General features: G+C 45.2%; 3 protein-coding genes and 1 long non-coding RNA gene across 7 annotated transcripts; 1 reads left to right on the top strand and 3 right to left on the bottom strand.

Annotated features, from left to right (window-relative positions):
- Nucleotides 1–3,971: 3,971 nt before the first annotated feature.
- LOC100843946 lies at nucleotides 3,972–5,317 on the top strand. The gene is made up of 2 exons (XM_010229305.3): nucleotides 3,972–4,441; nucleotides 4,707–5,317. Exons 1-2 carry the CDS (start codon nucleotides 4,167–4,169, stop codon nucleotides 5,014–5,016), a joined length of 585 nt encoding a protein of 194 aa, XP_010227607.1. The 5' UTR covers nucleotides 3,972–4,166; the 3' UTR covers nucleotides 5,017–5,317.
- Nucleotides 5,318–5,375: 58 nt separating this feature from the next.
- LOC100843638 (acid phosphatase 1) lies at nucleotides 5,376–8,310 on the bottom strand. 3 transcript variants are annotated; one of them, XR_002962387.1, is made up of 5 exons: nucleotides 7,762–8,310; nucleotides 6,811–6,924; nucleotides 6,428–6,637; nucleotides 5,988–6,112; nucleotides 5,731–5,858 (listed from the first exon to the last, which is right to left on the bottom strand). XR_002962387.1 is itself a non-coding variant. In XM_003563708.4 (4 exons), the coding sequence occupies exons 1-4, from the start codon at nucleotides 8,154–8,156 to the stop codon at nucleotides 5,681–5,683; spliced, it is 897 nt and encodes a 298-aa protein (XP_003563756.1). In that variant the 5' UTR covers nucleotides 8,157–8,301; the 3' UTR covers nucleotides 5,376–5,680. The 3 variants fall into 3 exon arrangements, 2 of the variants coding, with proteins under 2 accessions (XP_003563756.1, XP_010227605.1); XM_003563708.4 differs by lacking the exon at nucleotides 5,988–6,112 and having other exon boundaries at nucleotides 5,376–5,858; nucleotides 7,762–8,301; XM_010229303.3 differs by lacking the exons at nucleotides 5,988–6,112; nucleotides 6,811–6,924 and having other exon boundaries at nucleotides 5,376–5,858; nucleotides 7,762–8,296.
- Nucleotides 8,311–11,162: 2,852 nt separating this feature from the next.
- On the bottom strand, nucleotides 11,163–13,008 carry LOC106865815. Of its 2 annotated transcripts, XR_002962188.1 has the most exons (4): nucleotides 12,513–13,008; nucleotides 11,824–12,398; nucleotides 11,609–11,671; nucleotides 11,163–11,524 (listed from the first exon to the last, which is right to left on the bottom strand). It is a non-coding gene; the product is annotated as an uncharacterized LOC106865815 (long non-coding RNA). The 2 variants fall into 2 exon arrangements; XR_001405131.2 differs by having other exon boundaries at nucleotides 11,824–12,990.
- Nucleotides 13,009–13,946: 938 nt separating this feature from the next.
- LOC100843334 (solute carrier family 40 member 1) lies at nucleotides 13,947–20,469 on the bottom strand. The gene is made up of 7 exons (XM_003563707.4): nucleotides 20,139–20,469; nucleotides 19,894–20,044; nucleotides 15,684–15,880; nucleotides 15,082–15,546; nucleotides 14,565–14,985; nucleotides 14,330–14,457; nucleotides 13,947–14,230 (listed from the first exon to the last, which is right to left on the bottom strand). Exons 1-7 carry the CDS (start codon nucleotides 20,273–20,275, stop codon nucleotides 14,215–14,217), a joined length of 1,515 nt encoding a protein of 504 aa, XP_003563755.1. The 5' UTR covers nucleotides 20,276–20,469; the 3' UTR covers nucleotides 13,947–14,214.
- Nucleotides 20,470–21,521: the final 1,052 nt, after the last annotated feature.

Here is a 21,521-nt window from a genome sequence, read left to right as displayed (position 1 = left end):
GGGCCGTTGGACTGGACGATTTTTTTTCTAAATCCAAAGAATGGACGGGCGCATAAAACCATAAATCGATGGGATGTACTGAAACACAAAAACAACTAAAATTTGTCTAATCTACAATCGAAAATCTGCTGGCGGCCGTCACGGACGCTTTGCCCCACCGCTTAAACAAACGCAAAAAAAATTTCTTTTTAGCAGAACAAACGCGTGCGTCACTCCGGGACTGGGTGGCTCGTCGGAACCAAAAAACAGGCAACGCCCTAAATTGCACAAAGGCACCGTGCTAACACGAGCGAACGAATTAGCCCCACAGCGCAACACCTCAACAAGCGCCCATTTATCCCGTGTCTTCTCAACAGCGCATTTGTTTTAGGTACCCTGCTTTTAGAGGCCTTGCCTCGTGTGGCCCCCCTTCCTGTGGTTTACCAGCCTTTCTGGGTATCCGGAGGCCTCCCCCCCCCCCCTCGGGGAGCCTCGGTTATTCCACATGCCTGTATAGAACGCGTTGCCAAACGATGGTCCATTGTATTTTAGTTCCTGTGCACCCACGGGCCTTCCTCCGCCTTACACGGTTTTTTTCCGATGTCCAATTTTAGGGTAACGTGAACACATGCTCTGTCTGTGCCTCATCACGAGCACTTGGGAGACACGCCTGCTCACACCCACCTGCCCCGTGAAAGGCACCCACACGCGTAGGATTCTCCAGCAACGGCCAGCCGCACCCCCCCGGTCTACAGACAAGCGTAACGAAAATTTCATGAAAATCAAGAAGCGAGAAAGAAAATGCAACAGGAAGGTGGCAACCAGACGGCTTCCTCCTTAATTTTCCCATCTCCGGCAAGAGGTAAACAAAGGAATGTAACCATGTTTGACCTCGGGCTAAAGTGCTCTGGAAAGAAAAATACACATTCTTCCTTACACAAGCCCAAGCCCAAACGATCATCCATCCTTGGACGGAGGAAGCAATCATTCTCGCACGAGCTATCATCTGTAACAAATGACCCACGCACTGGTTATGCATGCTTCGCTGCGCAGGATATCTATGTTTGACGCACGGTGAAACCGACAAAGCCGGCACACGAACCATGTGGTCAGGGCGCTGACTACAGGGCTGGTATAGCAACACAACATCGCATAAGGCGGACCGAGCCATCCCTCCAAGGGGACTACCCACCACGGGAACCCAACCCTCGTTATAAGCCCCCGAGAGAACCGCACACTCTGGCTACTTGCCCCGTGAAGAGCGGGCCCACATGAATGGTTCCTATAGGGCGGTGTTGGACCAACAGAAGATCAAGGTGACCACATTTGCGCCGTGACACACTATACGAAAGCACCTAAAAACCCCAAATAGACGGATGCCATGTTCATTTTCAGATACACGTTGGTCTTTTGCTGGGGTTTACAGACGCAAGCACATGTATATCCACATCAATCCGGCCAAACACGACCAGCAAGTCGTTTGTCAGGGTTTCCAGATGCGAGCCTTAACCAATGCCGAATTTGACAGGGCCTCCTCCTTCAAAAGGATGACAACGACAAGGGGATCCCACCACCTTAGACTATCTGAAAAGCCCTATGAACATAGATATCCTAAGACCGAGCATTATATGTCTATGGCCTCCCTTCCCCTCCCTGCCTCCACGGTCCTCTTCCTTCGTGGCGGTGGCTGGGAGGAAGCTGCTCAGGCGAGGGGACGGAGGCGGCGGGAGAAGTGCTCCCCGGCGGCTGCTCAGGTGTGGCTGACACGAACAACTATTTGGGCCTCGTTTTTCGCTTGCGGGTGGCTTGGCCCCGGAACCAAACACAAGCAAAAAAACGCTTTGAGCCTTTTGTCAGCGTGCGGGGTGGCCCAAACCCTTGAACCAAACACACCCTAAAGTGATGAACTAAATTTATTTTACAACCTAATTTCAGGTTATCATAGTGTGGTCACATCACAGAGTGTAAAAATAGCATTATCCAATGTTTCGCGTTTTAGCTTTCTACCAACAGCAACCAATTTAACAGTTAATCCATTTGGGCAGCTAATTAATCCTCGATCGGAGATAAGGGCATGTTTTAGAGATAATTGTCTTTTTCGTCCCGCAACTATTGCCATCACGTCGATTTTGTCACTAAACTAAATTTTGGTGAAACAACTGTCCCTCGACTCACGATACCGGGTTAATCTCATCCTCAGGCTGGTTTAGAGTGGTCAAAACCGGGTTTGACCATGACATGGCAAATTTGAGGCTGTTTTAGTTGCCACGTAGGCATGTCTTGTGGCAAATTACATGGTGGGGCCTCTTTCCTCTCTCTCCCGATACCCCTCTGCCTCAGGCTTGTCTCATCCTAGACCACCCCCTCGCTCGCCTCACGACCTAATCAGCGGTTGTGCCCGGTGCTAGGCTCTTGCGGCGGCGCCGCCTGGTGCGAGGCGAACCCGGCGGCTGGTGCTAGGTGAGTCCGATGACGGCTTGTCCTAGGCTCGCGCGACGGTGGACGATGCTTGGCGAACTTGACGGCGACTGCGGCTACCCGACGACGACGACTGCTGGTACTGATGAGAATGCGAGAATGCATCGTCTCCAACCTCGGATCCTGTGTGCTTCTCTCTTTCTTCTTATGCTAAAGGCAAACACAGACCTTGAAATGAGGATGGTACAACAGCCGCCTAGCAGCCGCCCGTTGGGTTCGCCTAGCTGCAGTTCGGCGCTAGGGCATTGAGTTCTGATGGTTATTTGTTTCTCGCACGAGAGAAGCTTGAGGTGGAAGGGTATCTAGAGAGGGGGGGGGGGAGGGGGGGGGGAGAGACGGAGGGGAAGATATAGGTTGGTTGGACCCATATAATTTGCTACCTAATGCGTACGTGGCACCTCAAGTAGCCCCTAATATGCCACATCATGGTCAAACCCGGTTTTGACCACTCTAAACCATCCCGAGGATGAGATTAGCCCGGTATTGTGAGTTGAGGGACGAAGTTTGCACCAAAAATTAGTTGAGGGACGAAATCGGCACAGAGTGACAGAGGTAATAGTTGAGGGACGAAAATGACACTTATCTCTCTTTTTTAAATGATGCCACATAAAATAATTGCTGATGTGGAAAGAGAGATGAATGAAAAAAGAAACGAGTCTTCTATTAACTAAGGCTGAGTTTAGCATTGCAGTGGATTCTCATAATCCCATTTTTCTCACCTCACTGATTTTGTGTTTGGCTGACCAACTTTTTCCTACTTATATGTGTACCTTTTCACAGGAGATTATAAAATAATTTCAGCGTAGCAGAATTCAGCAATGCCAAACTGAGCCTAAGAGATGATCTGTTCACAAGAATAATAAGGTAAAGATAATACAACGTTTCCGTTGTACTAGATTTTGACTTTTTCTTAACATTTATATAATTAATTTTACTTATCTAAGTATTAATCGTAAGATAAGACACTAAAAAGTAACCCATTTGTATGACATGTTTCGTTTTTTTTTTAAATGACATGATACGCATAAAAAAAAAGATAATTTTATGGACCATTTTCACATATATAAACGTACTCCGTATGCATGCACCGCAGACATCCACGATCGATGGTGTGCCCGTGCAGGCTTTATCTCCGCCCGCAGTACGCACGGCACCTTTCAAAAGCGCCATGTTTATCTGCGCCTTAATTACCAACGTAACGCTCCCATTTAATCACTCCATCCCTGTACATGCGTCACGCACACATGGGCGCTTCAGAGATCCAACGGCCTGCAATGCAGCACACCCGTTTCTAGTGGCGGCCACGAGCATCTGTCCGTTGAAAGGCGTAGCAGGTGACAACGCTTTGATTTGGATCAGCACGACGCCTCCTTCATCTTCTTTATGGAGGCATTGAGGTTGAGGGATATCACCTTCCTTTTCCACCGCTTTGGTTTTCATCAACTGGAGTATAATCTCCGGTGGATCAGGGATTCAAGGCGGTAACGTTCCGCCCACGGAAACATTTATTTTCCGTGCATGCATATCCCGCAATTCCCTCCCGGCCCGTTCCTCTTGCCATTCCATTACCATTATCCATACCCATCCATCCAACTCATCGCCTCCTGGCTCCTCCATCCTATTATCCTTGGCGTATAAAAACCAGCGAAGAAGAGACGCAGCCCGTCTCTGCCGATTCCGCGATCGCATTTCGTTGCCTCGCTTTATTCATGGAAGAGCCTTCCGAAGACGATGTGTTCCATGGAGGAGGCGGTGACCTGGTTTCCGATCGCGAGGCCGCCGCAAGCCCGGAATCCACCGGATCGCTCTGCTCCTCCGCCATGTCCAGCCTGACAGACAACGACGCCGACGACGACGGCGCGGAGTCCGCCTTCTCGGCGATCGGTGATCGCACGTCGTGGTCTTCGTCGTCGTCGTCGGACACGATGCAGCTCGGCGGGCCGCTCTACGAGATGTCGCCGCTGCTGGCGCACCTTCCTGCCAGGTACATGGATCGATTCGATCCACGGCCCAACTCCGTGCCTGTCTCATATGTTGTTTTCTCTGATGGCCCAACTTACTCGGAACGAACGGCCTTGAAAAATACATTGCTTCTGTGCTTAATTCGTTTTAAGCCTCTGATTCACAATGCCATTGTTAGGAAGAAAGAAGGGAACATGACCAACTCTAGAAAGCGATAAATCTAGTAGAATGTTTATATTTGCACATCACATGACCTTTTGACAAATAAAATACTGTACCTATTTCAGTTGCCACAGGACAGGGCTGTCCAAGTACTACAATGGCAAGTCCCAGTCCTTCACATCGCTATCCGATGTGAAATGCTTGCAAGATCTCGAAAAGAAGGCCTCACCTTACGCCAGCAGGATTAAGAAGACCCGTTCGTCGATTTCGAATCACGTTCCGGGACCGTGTGGCAAGACCATGGCAAAGAAGACACAGCCGAAAAGTTCATCCGATCGACTGCTATCCAGAGCAAAGAGCAGCGGCCTCCTGCGCAGGAGGGGCAAACCACCTGTGTACCAGAGCAAGCAGGAACTGAGTACATATGTTAGCTAAAGGCAATCCAGGCTTTTGCAAAATGAGATGAGACGAAATTACCAGGGATGTTGGCAATGGAGCTAGAGTACTTCCAGATTATGTCTTCCTATGTCAGTAGAGCTTTCTGTAAATCAAGTGTTCATGAGCAAGTTTTGCTTAGTTCTCTTCTTCTGACCAAATCTTGGTTTTGTTTCTGCATGATTCTATGCTTGGTCTATTCTGGCTGAGGCTAAAAGTCAACAGTTGCAAAGGTTGGACTAGCAACACAGTACAGTCTAATAATAAACAGAGCTGTAGTCCAGCGCAGTACAGTTTCAGACATTTTGTGAGTTAGCAAAGATCAGAGAAACACATTGCATATACAAGGAACTCAAATGTTTAACTAGCATACTGTATGCTTGAACCTCGACTGGTACTATCTGGTGCATCTGAACATTCACATCACCCAGCGCTTTTCATAATACACAAAACATACACTATTTTGAGCGAAAGGTCCACTGCCCAAACATCTTTGTAAATTGACTGGTACCAACCCCAGGATTGAAGACAAAGTTCACCATTCATGATTCATGATTTTTTTTAACAAAATAAGTCCGCCAAATGAAATAACTTTGAGTGCGGGCATACAAATCGTAGGCGTGTTGCACTAAAATATCTATTTTCTCCACTGTCACCAATAAAATCAACTGATAAAGTACATTGGGTTTGGAAGCTTGAAGGATCTCGTTGCCATGGGAAGTCCTATCAAATCACTCCATTGATCCCCAGAATTTCCAAGTATCTTGAATCCTTCTGCTTCCATTACTGCTCGTCTCTCTGATTTGTATTGTACAGCGGTCTTGCCAATATCAGAGGGTTGCCTACAGAATGAGTATACTTCCAATTAGTGAAAACTGAATATGGTGATCTACATAGACATATGTCAGTGTTTCTGCTAGGAAAGATTTCTGTTAATCTGCAGATGTCAGAATTAGAGGTTGCAGACTTGCAGTAACATAGTTGCAAACGAAATGATTGGATCATTGTAACCAACGCAACACCACGGGCTCTGAAGTTTGATGGAAATCTGGAATCAGTCATTCAGTCCTTCCATTGAACAGCAGTCCGCGCATTCCTAGCAGTTAAATTGTGAAGCATTTCACTGGGTGCTTTCCAAGAACAAGTCATATTTAACACTTCAACTGCCGTTACTAAAGACACAATTTGGAAACTAGAATCTTCCAGAAATTACTTGGATCCATGTAAGATAACTTTTTATGCAGAGAATATATAATGATTAGCTATCTTGTTTGATTCCAGAGTTGTACTCCCTCCGTCCGATATTAACTGACTCAAATTTGTCCAAATATGCATGTATCTATACCTAAAAAGTGTGTAGACACATGTAATATTTCAGCACTTAATATGGGACGGAGGGAGTAGGAAATACCTCAGTATAAGTTTTTCCCATGAATGGTAGCCCGCAAACAGAAGATTGTCTTCTGTAGCATTACGTTGTAATTCACTTCGCCCAGTCAAGAGGATAATATGGAAACCAAGTCCCTTAAGCTCATTATACAGTTTCAAGCTAGATGGCAATGCAGGTGCCTTCGCTACATCTACCCATTCATCGAATGAGGTCTCATTGAATTCCTGCAATCTGCAAAATCAGTGGAAGTGTATAAAAACATGGTATCAATTTTTTCAATAGAACATTAGAACAGAAAATATTACCACATCAGTTTCGCTTTTGGGAATGTGGAAATTGAGAAATTGTATATGTTTCAATCGTGTTCCTTGGAGCTAATTGCAGGTTCTACGGTAGAAACTGACCCGTATGCTAAGAAACTGGAGACCTCTGCACTGTGGCTCGGAGTTGCTGATGATGGATTGCTATATTGGGAATTGCGAGGAGAAAAGACTGGCTTCACTGATGCTTGTGTGGCTCTGAAGAAGAAGAAAATGGAGAACAGATGTGTATACCGTTTCTTCAAAAGGGAAGGGGGGAAAGTGCAGTTGTTATGTGTGGCATGTGCTACTGGAAGAACTCGAAAGTCGACCTAAGTTGCTGTGAAATAAAAAAACTTAATGTAATAGGTTTATCTGCTGTTAATTTTGTTGTCTGAAATGCGCTGTTGCAGTAGTTTATTCACCCCCTGCTATCACATTTTGAACAATATCATTCTAAAAAAACATTTGAACAATATGTGGAAGAAAGTGCTTGTAAGTTGTAACCCAACTGTGACACTTTGGTCTTTGCAATGAAGATGGAGCTGGGACAGTAATGTTTATGCCCTTTAGATATTATTAAAAAAATTACAAAATAGAACGTGATAATGGTGTCCTTCAATAAGAGACAATTACGCACTCGCTCAGAAGAACAGGATACCAGTCAGGTGCTGTTTCGTCAGGATTTTTTTAAAAAGTTGCCCCTAAATTGAAAAAGAAAAGCATGTCACGCAATGCTTGAGAGGGAGTATTTCTTAAGCTGGCCATGTACCATGAGGTACCCTCCAATTTACAAGCAGAATTTATCAATCACACCCCAAAACAAGACATTTTCATGTGGCAACAAGCAAACACATTAACAACTTCGCAATGGAACCATTGGCATTCTTGACAGATTTACCAAAATCCCTCGCCGTACGCACATATTGTCATGGAATAAATGGATTAACCTCAAAAGGAGGAACTATGAACAGTGGCTGATTGATTTGTTCAGGAACAATCAATAAGACGGGAAAAAACGGGAAAAACAGAGTTGGGTTGGGGTCAATTAATTACCCCCATCCGCTGACGGCGTAGTAGGGCGCGTTGGATAGCAGCGTCTCGTCGACGTCGAACACCCACGCCGGCCTGGCTCCCCCCTCGCCAGACGCGAACGCCTGCGCGGCGAAGGCGAGGGATTCGGCGGCGGCGACGGCGGAGTCGGACGCGTAGCGCTCGCCCTCCATGTACTCGCGCATGAACGGCCCGCAGCGCGCCGGCACGGCGCGCCAGGGCCCCGTGTTGCCCGTCTCCACCGACAGCCTCCAGCTGTCGCAGAAGAGCGCGTCAGCGTCGGCGCCGCCTGCTGATACGGAGGTGGGGATGTCCGTGACCAAGCGGAGGATGGGCTCGGCGCCAGCGGCGACGACGACTGTCGCCGCCGCGGCAAGAGCGATAAGGAGGAGGCGCATTGCGTGCGGCGTTGGGCTTCGCGGGTAGCTCGCCGTCGGCGATGGATGGGTTTGCTGGATTTGGGAATTGGCGCGGCAGGTGGGACGACCTGACGAGACACGAGGGGGGCAAGGTGCCCAGTAGGAATATCTTTCTTTTTTTTCTTTTTCTTTCTGCAAGGAGGGATTTATCAAGATTAACAGCAAAGTACATGGGTAAGCGAGTTAAGGCTTTGCTGATTACAGAAATGCCTCAGAGCCTCAGAGGGCATTCAGTAGAGCCGTGGCTGTGATTCCTACGTGATATGACAGAAATACATCTGATTGATCTTCTAGCCTTCCCTGCTAAGTGGTGGGCTAAGAAGTCTTAGCGTTGAACATCGAGTGAATTTCTAGAATTTGAATCATGTAGGATCTGATGCTCCAATGACCTGGATTATCATCTGCATCTTTACTTTGACAAGCAAGGATGAGATCCTGATTGTCTGTGATCTGCTTCGCGTCCTGCTAATTGAGATGGGAATGATGTAGGCCGCAAGGAGAACACCTAAAACTTCTACTTGAAGAGATGACGAAATAGGAGCAGAGATGGCTTGAATTTGAGCTGTCCACCTGTTAGAAAGATAAAGAGAGTCGATGAACATTCCAAGACCAGCATGAGCTAGCCTATCTTCATTCCTTGGATCTTTCCAAGCAGTGTTCGAGTAAATGTTTAAGCCCTGCAAATGAGAAAGCTGAGAGGTGGAGAAGGCAGAGTAGAATGATCTTTTTGTTGACTTCGAGCCTTTTGACTGTTGTTGGAGTTCAAATCAGCCCCAACCTCCATCTCAAGACCTGCAGTTAAACTTTTTGCATTTGGAAAAACCTGTAAAGGGTAGGAAATCTTCCTATTGAAGGGAAAATTATTCCTATATTTCCAGATGCACCAAAGGAAGGTGAAAATATTTCGATTGGAGCCTTAAGGATAGAGTTCTGCTGATTGACATAACATTCTGATCTAATGAACCAAGGGGCTGCAAACCAGGCAGCTTTAGTGAATGGGCGAAGGAAAAAGATATGAATTTCATCCCGAATGCATCCACATCTAGCACAATTTTTTGAAATATGCCAAGAGATTTTACCTGCACACTTACCTGTGGGGAGAGCATTTTGAAGGAGCCTCCAAGCAAAAGTTTTGATCCTTGGCACAAGTGACCTACTTTTCCACACTTCCATAAGAGCCGAAGAAACCTGTGAAGGATTATAGACAGAAGGAGGAGAGGTCTGAAGATTTTTAGCACAGTATTTATAAGCTTCCTTAGGGTCTCCAGAGTCCGCCAAAGCCAAATATGCCAACACATCACTATTTGGCATCAATACCAAATTGCTATTTTTACTCCAATGTAGCCTAATGCCAAATACCTGTCTAGATAGGGCCCACCATGCTCAGATAATGTTAAAATTTATGTTCTCTTTTCTTGCTCTCTCTCCGCTGCACCATAGCGCAAGGCAGAGGCAGGTAGTAGGAAGAGTGTTGTATTGGAAAAACACAATTTGGCATCAGAGCAAGTTCTTGCTCCGGTTCCAGTTTTCAGAATTTGGCAACTACCTCACAATGTTGTATAGGGGTGCCAAATGCCAAATAAAAGATTTGGCACCGCTATTTAGCCAACACTGTGGAGGCCCTTAGCAGCGCAAATTGCTGAGGAGTTGTGTTTCCAACACAAGATGTCCTTTCTTTCTCTGGGGATCTGTTTCGATGGTTATGTAAATTTATTATGGTGACTCAATCAGCCGGACCCGCAAGTTCCCCGTGTGACGATTGTACCCCACAGGGTTACCCAGCCACCCATGTCAGCGACGTATGGTTGAATATCCAGTCGTGGACACAATCACGTGGTTCTGGTAAAAGATTCTCCAGCTGTCAGAAAGTAGACATGAAATCTGAAAGAGGTTGCCTAGTCGAACCGTGAGTATTTTTTTTTCTAAGAAAAACAATCTAATCTGGGTTTATTGATTCATAAAAAAATTACAGTAGATCTATATATAACCAAAATGAACATAAACAACAAAGATCAATTATATTATAACTAAAAGCTTCATCATGGTTTTTTGAAATCAACATCATTATATTTATCTTCTGCATCTTGACATATTTTCATGTATCCGGTTATGAAACTACAGAATATCATTTTTGCACAAGTTGGAGTGACCTCATTGGTTTAGAAAAGCCACATTAGTCATCCATCTCAAACAGTGAGAACTTAAGATCGTTGAATGCTACATGACTGGAGACACATCCCTTACAAGGCAAGCTGCGAAACCGTTTTCTCCGTTGATGAATCGACAAAGAAGAAGACTAAAAACATCAAAAGACGAGTCATGAGAACCATAGACTCCATGGAGTAGGCTATGACACCTACATCACGACGAGGACGGAGACATGACAACAATCTTGTGGACCAAGATGCCACTGCGAGAACACACAAACCTAAGCAGAAATATTGCAAAACTAGGAGATCGGATTTTTCTTCAACAACGACGGTTAGGGTTTTCTCTTGGCGGCTAGGGTGTTTTCATGAAGTACCCACTACCACAGACGCGAATATCCCTGTCAGCCAAGAATCGACAGGAAAATGCGTTTTTTCGACAGGAATATACCTCCTGTGTGTCAGCCGACAGGAATAGCCGACAGGGATACCTGCACAGGGATATTCCGATATGCCTGCGTGTGAACCGACAGGAGATATATTCTTGTCAGCTACTCCCGTCAGCCACCGACGGGAATTTAATCCGTCGTCAGGCCGAGGCTCGTCAGCTCAAGGAATTTTCCTGTCGGATAAGTACTGTCGGCGCACACACAGGAAAATAAAGTAACAGCCATATCACAATTTTTTGTCGCCGGGTCTGCGTTGTTACTCCGACAGGAAAAGGTCACAATGACAGACAGGAATAAATCTTTAGTGGCATCAAGCACGACATGAGATATTACAAAAATTGACAGGAAATCATACAAGATAGAGCCTTATTCGGTCGAGACAGCTCACATACAAATTCAGCCCATATTTACATCAAAACAAAAAGAACTATGGTTACACATGGCTAATATTTTTCATGTACATCGAACCAGCACAATACATAAGCTCAAGCTCAAGGCTAATATTTTTCATGCCATCGAAGCGGTACAGTACATAAGCACTCAGTACAGGAAGTCGAAGGATCAAGACAACCTATATGTATTTAAACTTGAAAGAAGAAACTAATAAATCAGCTAGGAAGCTTTGACAACTTGGCCTTACTATGTAGTTTTCATAACTTGCATGGAGCCATGGACTAGAAACCTTATCAGCGTTGTGGTAGCAATTCAGTAAAACCAACACTTGAGTTGCAACAAATCCCTGCCTTAGTCCCTACAATGGAGAATAAATGGTGCTGTAGAAACCAAGTTATACAAGACATTATTGTATAGAAGCTTGTAACCGAACAGATCTTACTGGATGAGACTTCATTTGCTGCCGAAATACTTGAACATGTCCACTGCATTATTCATGGCTTTACTGCAAAAAACATGATCACATCAATTTGGCAAAATTAGAACAAGGTGTAGTTAATAGTGACTTTAGTCCCGCAGCTCCACTAAAAACATAAGATTCAAAACAAAAACTGAATATCCAAAACTAAAATAACAACACTAGACACTAGCACGAACCTATTTGAAGCAAATTCTGGTGCTCGCCTTTTCTTTGAAACTTTAGATTCTCTCATAGTAGAAACACTTCGACTAGCAATCTGCAAAATTCATATGTTGGCCAACAAACGACCTTATAAATGACAGACAAAAACTTGCATGCCCTTACTCATAAAAAAACATCAAAGCAATTTTCATTAATTTGTAAACAACAAATAGCAGGGGACAGTATATCTAACCTCATAAAGATGTTCACGGATAGAAACAGCTATGGCAAGCTGCACATAAACCAGCATGCTTTTGTCGGTGCACAAATAAAGAATTTGTCAAGCCTAATAAAAAAGGTGAAAGTACAAACTACTACTGCTAGAGTAATGTTTACCATAATGTCAAAACCATAAACGGTTGTTTGGATCTTTCTGCCAGCAGCCAGTAGATTCAAACATAATGTCTCACGACAGAAGAATCCCTTATGAAGGAATAGATACATTCCAGTGAACAGTGGCGTGAGCATCTAAGTCCACATTTGAACATTCCACATGCATCGAAATCAACGTTCCATATGCACTAAATAGAGTAGTCCTGAGACTAGCAATCTGCAACTTGCATGCATCGAAATCAACATTCCATTTGGTTCGAAACAAAAAAATAGAGTAGTCCTCGCACTTTTTAGTTGTTCTTTATAGTTTATTCCTGACATTTGGAGGTACCAGATCAAAGCAGACGAAGCAAATCGAAGCCTGCCGCCGCCGCCAAGCCCGCATCCTGCCGCCGCAAATCTGAGGCGGGGAGGAGGGTGGCGCAAGGAAGGGAGGTTGACGGTGCGGCGACCTGCAGGGCCACGGCGGCCAGTGATGAGGTCGCGTGGAGAGAGCAAGAGGGGGGGAGGCGGGGGCGCGAGGAAGCATGGTCGACGGCGCAGCGACCTGCAGGCGCCACGGCGGCCGGTGGCGAGCTCGCGCGGAGAGAGAGCAAGAGAGAGGAGGCGGCGGCGCGATGGGGATGCGGGCCGACGGAGGAGAGGAGAAGCACGGGCGGCGCGACGGTGGAGGAGAGCGGAGGCGGGGTGGCCTGTGTTGAGAGGCGGGTAGGTAAAATACTCCTGTGCGTCTTTTGGTTTGTATACCAACAGGAAAATACATTACGAAAACAAAATGATAAATTACATATTTTTAATTTTAGAATATATAAAACATTATTTCATATATGTGATTACATCAAATGAATGCTTGCTCGTAGATTGATTCATAATTTTTGGAATAATATTTTTGGTACTTGTTTCATATACTATCTTCATTAAATAGTTTCAAAACATCAAAAACACATTATTTTGTCCAAATAGCATCAAATAAAAATTACGTTTAGTACATTTCCAACCTTTTACATTATTCTTATGTTACATTATATGGCCAAATCATATTATATCCAACAAACAAAAATGTGCCGAGAGTAATTGAATAGAAGATGTTAAACCTAAGTTTGATTTACTTGAACCATTCAAGACAAGATATGATCATATCACACATGTAATGTTGATAATTTGATTTCAAACTTGTTAGTATGTAACATGAGTACTTGCTTAGCCTCACCTGATTCGGAGCTCATTTGATAAGTCAACAAGTTCAAAAACATTTCCATTTCTTATTCCTGTCAGTGAGGAACCCATGGAAAAATACATATTCATGTCGACCAGAAAAAAGTCCAGGAATAGAGTTTTCACCTGTCAGCCAAACTAAAAACACGACAAGAATAACTTATTTTTCTGTAGATGTACACTTACCTGATAGGAATATATATTCATTTCGTCGGTGGGCTTCCGAACTGACAGAAATAGAAGTTGTCCGACAGAGATAAAACGGTTTGTGGCAGTGACCATGAGTAATTACTCTGTGTTCGGTTGTGGTGTGCCCAGTGGGTTGGTTGTACATGTTTTTTTTTCCGTTTGGATCGAGGTGTGCTTGAGCAGAGCCGCTCAACACGACCCGATAGACAACCAAACAGATCCTATTTTCTCCCAAACGAAACTATAAAACTGACGTCAGGAAAAACATTAATAAGAACTTTTTTCCCTCAAAAGACATGGCCTACAGTACGGTACACGGTCCATGTCCCGGCAGCTGCCATTTCCTCCTAATCCGATTATCTATTTCGTTCGCTGCATCCATATATTACCCCTTGACCATACAAATGATACAATGTTGTGCACACTGCAGGTGCTGATCACGAGCCGCGCCATTTTTTTACAGTACGAAAACAACAATAGATCGATCTTCCACTGTGCCACTGCCCACTGGTAATTTAAAAAACTATCCACGGTAGACAGATCTGACAGAAAAAAAAACCTGTACAACAGCCTGCACAAGGCCCAAATTGTTTGGCAGCTCACTCCTGTCCTGATCAATGCGAACCGGATCAAGAATTTTTTATCCTGCATCAACAGCCGAAAAGAAAGTGGAAAAGAGGAAGTCCGCCATGAGTTTAATTCACAATTTACCCGGCAGTAGCAAACAAAGGTTGCTCTGCTCACCAGTCCATGTTGGCGAAGATCTTTTCCAGGTGGAACAGGTGCTTCCGCTCGCGGTAGACGTGCAGCGTGTACATGAGCGCCGCGCAGGTCACCAGGAAGAAGGACAGCACGATCAGCTCGCTGAAATCCTGTTTCAGATGTTGTCCAAACACGTTGGAAATGGTAAAACAATCGTAGCCGTTTGTTTAGCTGCAACAAACAAACTAACTGAAAGGAAGTAGCTGATCCGTGTTACCCTGGGGTCGGAGATGACGATGCCCATGATGTAGGTGAGCAGGTCGAACATGGACTGCAGAGAGTTCTGCACGCCTCCGACGACGCACCGGTCCGCGTCCGGGACACTGTCCTGCATCAGCTGCATGAGCGCCAGGTCGAACATCCAGAGCCCGAGCCGCGACGCCGCGACGCCGGCCATGAGCACCCACGCCGAGGCCACGCCGCCGGCCACCCAGATCGACCCCACGCACAGCAGCAGGCAGCACCACTGCATCCAGATGGACCAGAGCCCCGTCCGGAGCGTGGACACCCAGGAGTGCACCACCGGGTACAGCAACGTCGCCGCGATCCCGATAATGGCGCTGAACCCGCGAGCCAGGCTGATCACGTACGCCGGGATGCCTTTCCAGTCCAGAGTCGCCGTCATCAGCGTACCAAAACTGCAAAAAATGCATCAAGAGCTTGCCATTGCTATTTACGCTGCAACAGAGAAGAATGATGTGCTGGGTCACGTTACATGAATAACTTTGGAGTACCTTAGGACGTTGAAATAGAGGAAAGCCAGAGCGACACCAGGGAGCACCACCTCCTGCCTCATGTACACGGCCCAGGAATCCCAGCACGGCAGGATGGAGAGTTGCTTCGTCAGCTTCACCCGCCAATCCAACGCGTCCTGACCGTGCACCTGATCCCCATGGGCCACGGGCGCTACGATCTCTGCCGACAGCAGCGCTGCCTCTGCGGTGTCCCTTCTCAGCCGGACGTTCCCGCTGAGAGCGGGCACGGCGGTGTACACGGAGACGAAGAGCCAGTACTGGAGCCACACGGAGGCGAGGTTCCACAGCGCCAGCGCCACCGCAGAGGCCTGCGTCGACACGAAGCTGATGACGAACCCGGACAGGACCGGCGCCAGCAGCTTGCAGCTCAGGTCGATCCGCCGGATCACCGAGTTGGTCTTGGTCAGCACCGCCGGCGGATGCCCGCTGCAAATCACCACCACCCTGCATTATGACATTCTCATCAGATTTGCTTTTTTTCTTCTTCTTTCAAATTCGCTACACCGCTGCATGACAATATATACCAAAGGAGCTAATTTGTGATGTCATACTTAAGTTGCAGGTTTGGATCTGGATATTACCATTCTCGCTCGATGAGTATTGTGCCGGCGAGAGTTGAGAGCGCTGCAAGCGCGCCCGACACGTTAGTCACCACAAGCAGAGCCACGAAGACCGGAAAACTTGTGGCTTTCAGGTTGTCGTAGACAAGGAGTGCGGTCACCGAGACTCCAGCGACGATGAAGGATAAGCTTTGAACTAGCAGCCAGAGGCCCAAAACCTGCAGTTAGTGAACTACACTCGGTCACTCAGAATGTCCATTTGGATCATAATTTATCGCCGAATAAATTTTAATTGTTCCTCTCCATAGTCCATACTACCACTTATCACTTCTGATTCAATACAACCCCCCTGCTCTTATGAAAAACACAATGACGGTACAGATTACTCCGTGCCTCTTCATAAAAAAGGCACAATGGACATTACACTATATTTCCTTCTATCATTTTCGTATGGTTTCGAACAACACTCGGTGTTTTTAATTTTTCCGGAGATTTCACCGTTGGATCGTCATGAAATTTCACGCGATAGTAGTATACACAATTCCACACAATCTCAGCGAAGGGATCGACGAAAGATTTCTTTAGCCAGCGGGCAACAGGTGAACAAGTCGGATGTTCGTGCTGTCCCGCACGGGCGCGAGAATTCCAAACAACACTCGGTGTTTCCAAGCTTTTCAGAGATTCCATCATTGGATCGCGATGAAATTTCACATTGTCATAGTAGACAAAATTCCGCAAAGTCCCACCGAAGGGATCTGCGAAACACTTCTTGAGGCATCAGCAAACATGCAAACAAGTTGGATGTTCGTGATGTCCCGCACGGTCGCGAGAAATCCAAACATCGGTAGGTATTTTGAAATTTTCCGGAGATTCCACCGTTGGATCGCAATGAAATTTCACGTTGTTGTAGTAGACAAAATTCCACACAATTCCACCAAAGGGATCGTTGAAACATTGCTCGAATCAGCGGGAAACATGTGAACATTGTGCTATCACGCATGGCCGTAAGAAATCCGAACAATACTCGGTATTTTGGTATTTGCCGGAGATTTAACCGTTGGATCGCGATGAAATTTCACAGCGTTGCAGAAGACACAATTCCGATCATTCTCACCGGAGGGATCGTCGGAAAAGTGGATACCTTGCGAGAGAGAAAGGAGGCAGAACGAAGTAAAGAGTAGGAAGAAAAAAGAAAACGTGAAAAGACTATCCTACCCTTCTGAGTTTAAGGAGGGGGGTTGTATTGAATTAGACCCCCACCACTTATAAGTTATATTTCAGTTTAAGTCATCAGTGTCACCATTTGCCCTGCCCAGTGTTACTCTAGTGTGATCATCCATACACTGCATCAAGGAAACAATCACTTCGGTCCTCATGCTTGTCTCGTGGAAATTTTGGAATGAACACAATACATGACTCTTTGCTAACAATTTGACTGGCACCCGTTTTTCCTAGCTGGCATCAAAGGGGAGGCCGCCTCATGCATGGATGTGTGCTAGCTAGCCAGAGCTAAATACCTAAGGTGCATTTTTTGTTGCGAGAGCAGACTTTTGGTTTTGATCCTTTCATGTTAGGTTTGGTCATCTTTGACCACTTTTGTTAAACTCTTTCTTCGCTAATGAAATTAGGCAAATCTTTTTTTCTTCAATTTGATGATGCTCAAACACAAGGGAATAAAAGAATACTTGCCTCCATGAAACGATTGAGGAGTTATCTGTGGTTAATCAGGAACAGGAGGTACTGTTCAACATTGTTGCAGATATGTTGGTTGTGATTATTAAGCGGGCCAAAATGAATGGGAGGTTGAATGGGGTTATTCCACATTTGGTTGATGGTGAGGTCTCTATTCTTTAGTACGCTGTTATTTTTCCGGAGCATGATATGGCTAAAGCAAATTATCTCAAAATGTTATTGTGTGTCTTCAAACAGTGGTCTGGTTTACACCCTTCAGCTATGCCTCCGTGTGTCGCGCCTTTCGATAACACTGAAGTCACCCATTGTTGGGATGCCTTTCGATGACGTTAGGGGCACTCCTCAGACCGTGCTATTTTTTCTATTACTGTGGTGATGGATCTATGTTGCTGTTTTTTTCTTTCTAGATAGCTTCTCTCTATAGCTTTGTCTCCTTTTGAACGCAAGCATATGTAAATTTTCCAACTCTTAATTAATTGGATCAGCGCTGCAGTTTTCGTCAAAAAAGCAGTTGTCTGGTTTGAAGATTAATTTTCCTAGTGTGATTTTTCTTTGCTTTGGGCAAGTTAAAGAGTCGGAGGCCCAATATGCACCGTTGTTTCGGTGCGGGGTTGGATCGTTTCCTTTCATTATCGTTGGAAAGGCAAGCTTCTTTCCGGTGGCGGCAGATTGATCCTAATTAACTCTGTCGTTACTAGCTTGCCGATATTTATGATGTAGTTTTTCGAGGTTCCTAACGGAGTTGCTAAGAGGCTGGACTTTTAGCAGTCTTGGTTTTTCTGACAATGTGATGAGCATAAGTGAAAATATAAACTTACGAAACGAGATATTGTTTGTTGTCCCTAAGACCAAGGTGGGTTGGGGTCCGAAAACTTGGAGATTAAGAATATTTGTTTCTTGGGAAAATGATTGTATAAATTTTTTGATGGGGAGGGATTGTTGCCAGAGGTATTGCACAATAAATATCTCTATGCCAAATCATTGTCTCAGGTGGTTATGAGGACAATGGACTCCCCTTTCTAGAAGAGTTTGTTGCGTATGAGACAATACTTCGCTCATGTGACGTTTTCGGTTAACATGGTGTTAATGTGTGTTTTTGGGAGGATATGTGGCTGGGTCCAATTCCTCTCAAAGAACACTTTCCATCTCTGTTTAGAATTGCACTCAATCCTCCTAAATTTGTTTTTATTGGTCCCAGGTTGTTAGTTTCGGAAGAATTATGTGCTAAACTTGATCCGTGCAACTTGTTGACCAATCGGACTCGTTAGCTTGGGTGTTGTCTGCATCTGATGTGTTGTTAGTGAAGTCGTATTATCAAAGTTTGATTAATTCTGAATGTTAGTTTCGTCGTATGGTTATTTGGAAACTTCAAGTGCCACTTAAAATAAAAAATTCGCATGGTTCCGTTGTCAAGGGGTTATTCTCACAAAGGTTAACTTGGGTAAGAGAAATAAGGTGGTTGTAAAAAAAATGTGTTTTCTATGATCAAGATGAGAACAACCAACATCTGCTTTTTCAATGTCCAATGGTGAGATTGGTGTGGAGAGCCGTTTGTGTCATTTAATTTACCACCTTCTAATTGCATTGCTAATTTATTTGGACGGTGGCTTAGGGCGAGGTGAGTAAATCGCTTCAATCGCCTATCCTTATGAAAAAGGCTTATGCGATTTGTTGGTCAATTTGAAATTGCAGAAATGATGTGGTTTTAGCAAGGACAAAAAATCTAATTTCTTGCGAGTTATTCTTTGGGTGATGCACTGGCTTTGCTCGTACTTGGTCCCTATTGTTCTGGACGGAGACCAATACCAGAGTTCTTTAACTGGTTTGGGGTTGCGCACCAGTAATATACTTGACGGTTATTCATGATGTAAACTTTGAGAACAGTTTCATGCCGGAGGATTTAAAAATACGTTAGTTGTGTGCATCTATGGATGATGCGGGAGATTTCCTTCCTTTTAAAAAGGAAAAAAGAAATGAAGAATTATTCAGTAGCATATATAGAAAAGTGTTTTCTTATTTCCCTTGAGGTCAGGGGCAATGTCCTTCTTGTCGAGAAAACAATGTTTTCCTTGATAAGAGCATTGAAGATGGTTGTATTATTTTTTCAGGTTCACAAGCACATGGTGACGGTTTTTAGTGGGTTTGCAGCTGGTGTGGTCATGATGCATGATAAATCTTGGGGTTTTCCGGTGGGCAGTGTAGTCCCTGGACGGAACAAGACCAGCGAATCTTCCTACGCAATCGCTACTAGTTTTACATGATTTTGTTAGGGGAAAACACACGAATGACATAACAATTATCCTCAGTAGGTACGTAATTATACCACGTCTAAAAGGAGAATCAAATGTAACCGATTACTTCCTTTGATGCTAAATTCTTAATTCAAATTTGCTCAAATATGATGTATCTATTCTTAAAAAGCGTTTAGATACATGCAATATTTCGACAACAATTTAGAATCGGAGGGAGTATCAATCTGGTTAATATGGTCCGTAAATACAGTAGTTAAAATCTGAAGGACGTGATTCGGGTGATGAACCTGAAGGTAGGTGAGCCTGTCGACGAGGGCGCCGACCATGGGGCCGAAGACGGCGACGGCGGAGGACTCGACGACGCCGTAGACGGCCGCGAGGAGCAGGGAGTCCGGCCAGATGCGGATCATGTACAGCCCCACCGAGAACTCCCACATGCTGCAACAACAAGGAACGGCTGATACAGCTACGCATGGTGGAAGCAGCAGCTAGCATGAGTAGTCAAGCAATTAAAGGGCAATCGAAGGCGCACCGTGCGCCCCATCTGGCGAGGAAGTGGCCAACGTATAAGCGGCGGAGGAGGGACGCGTCCAAGCCGCCGCCGTGCCCGCCGAGGAGAGGCACGAGATGCCCGCCGCTGCTCCCGATCTCACCCTCACCGCCCTCCATCTACGGCGGCAGGGAGTGCAGTGTTGGGCTGTTGTGTTGGCTAGAGGGGTAGGATCGATCAAGGGTATATAGGGACGAAGGGAGGAGAGGCCCTTTTGCGGCAGAGGAGGCATGGAACATGGAGTGGGAGGACACACTAGATCGGGCATCGGGGCTGCCGACGTATGACCGATTATGGATTCATCAACTGCTCTCCGTGAGTTTTCTTAGGAGGCTCACAAAGTTTAGTATCGCGGAACTATGATGATTAGTACGAGAGCAATTTGTTAGTGAGGTGGTTGAGTTACATTCTCAATGAAGTGGTTGAGTTACAGACTACAGAGGAGATGACTCCATCCACCAGACTTTAAATTTCGTTGCTTATATTTGCAGGAGAACTTTAGCAATTGAGAATTTGGTATCACATAACCAGATTTTTTTTTCTAAGTAAGGTGTGACATTACTGTTTGACTAATTACGAGCGAAGTACCCAACTTGCAATGGACTTTTGACAACAAAATTGATCTGCCTTTATTTTCACCGCATGCACATAATATTTTTTTAGTAAATTGCAGTAGGTCTTTTGACCTACTGTTTCCCTAAAAAACAAAATTGATTTGTTTCACCCGCTAGTTAGTTCTCACATGACCCCCAAAGAAATCTAGAGAAAATTGCTCTCCACCTGAACCATGCTGATAGATCAGTAAATATGAAGAAACCACAACAATTGGGTTTCAATTTCGTAAACTACAATATATATTCTGATGGCTGAATATTTTGCTTTACTGAATTCTTTTTTTGACGATAATGCAGCAGCGCTGCTTTTCATTACTTAAGAAAGGAGAAACAAAGTTATTTACAAAGCCATAAGATTAAACTGAGAGCAAACTAGCTAGCCTAAAACTCGGAAGGGCGAACCCCACTGAAGTTTCTTTTAGCTTGTTTCTTTCTCTTCTGGTCGATCATATGTGATTTAGCGTACACAACACTTTTTCTTTTCAATCATGGTTTGTTAGTTTGTTACGAACACGTATGAGGATACGGGGTGCACAACACTTCCATGGCGCGCGTAAAGACAAATTCGGGGTGTCATCTACCTCCAGGCTATAGGCCCGACTGCCAGAGATGAATGCCATCGGATATCAGGGTACACATTACACACGCTCTGCTACTCTGCCCGGCTATAGCCTCTACTTCAATGCTCCGACCTTACAAAGTAAGTTTGCGTGGGCATGGTAATAAAATCCTAAACTCGCAAACTTAACAT

Source organism: Brachypodium distachyon, chromosome 1 (assembly GCF_000005505.3).
Source record: "Brachypodium distachyon strain Bd21 chromosome 1, Brachypodium_distachyon_v3.0, whole genome shotgun sequence".
Taxonomy (NCBI): domain Eukaryota; kingdom Viridiplantae; phylum Streptophyta; class Magnoliopsida; order Poales; family Poaceae; genus Brachypodium; species Brachypodium distachyon.
Note: the sequence above shows the minus strand (reverse complement) of the source record. Positions and strands in the feature narration are given on the sequence as shown.

Excerpts from the sequence above, each read along its gene's own strand:
- LOC100843946 (XM_010229305.3), top strand. The coding sequence starts at position 4,167 with ATGGAAGAGCCTTCCGAAGACGATGTGTTCCATGGAGGAGGCGGTGAC. Across the intron at positions 4,442-4,706 it reads CTGGCGCACCTTCCTGCCAG|TTGCCACAGGACAGGGCTGT; the intron begins GTACATGGATCG and ends TACCTATTTCAG.
- LOC100843638 (XM_003563708.4), bottom strand. The coding sequence starts at position 8,156 with ATGCGCCTCCTCCTTATCGCTCTTGCCGCGGCGGCGACAGTCGTCGTC. Across the intron at positions 6,925-7,761 it reads TACGCCGTCAGCGGATGGGG|AGCCACACAAGCATCAGTGA; the intron begins GTAATTAATTGA and ends CTTCTTCTTCAG. Across the intron at positions 5,859-6,427 it reads TGGGAAAAACTTATACTGAG|GCAACCCTCTGATATTGGCA; the intron begins GTATTTCCTACT and ends CTCATTCTGTAG.
- LOC100843334 (XM_003563707.4), bottom strand. The coding sequence starts at position 20,275 with ATGGAGGGCGGTGAGGGTGAGATCGGGAGCAGCGGCGGGCATCTCGTG. Across the intron at positions 20,045-20,138 it reads CTCGCCAGATGGGGCGCACG|CATGTGGGAGTTCTCGGTGG; the intron begins GTGCGCCTTCGA and ends TTGTTGTTGCAG. Across the intron at positions 14,458-14,564 it reads TCGTCATCTCCGACCCCAGG|GATTTCAGCGAGCTGATCGT; the intron begins GTAACACGGATC and ends CATCTGAAACAG.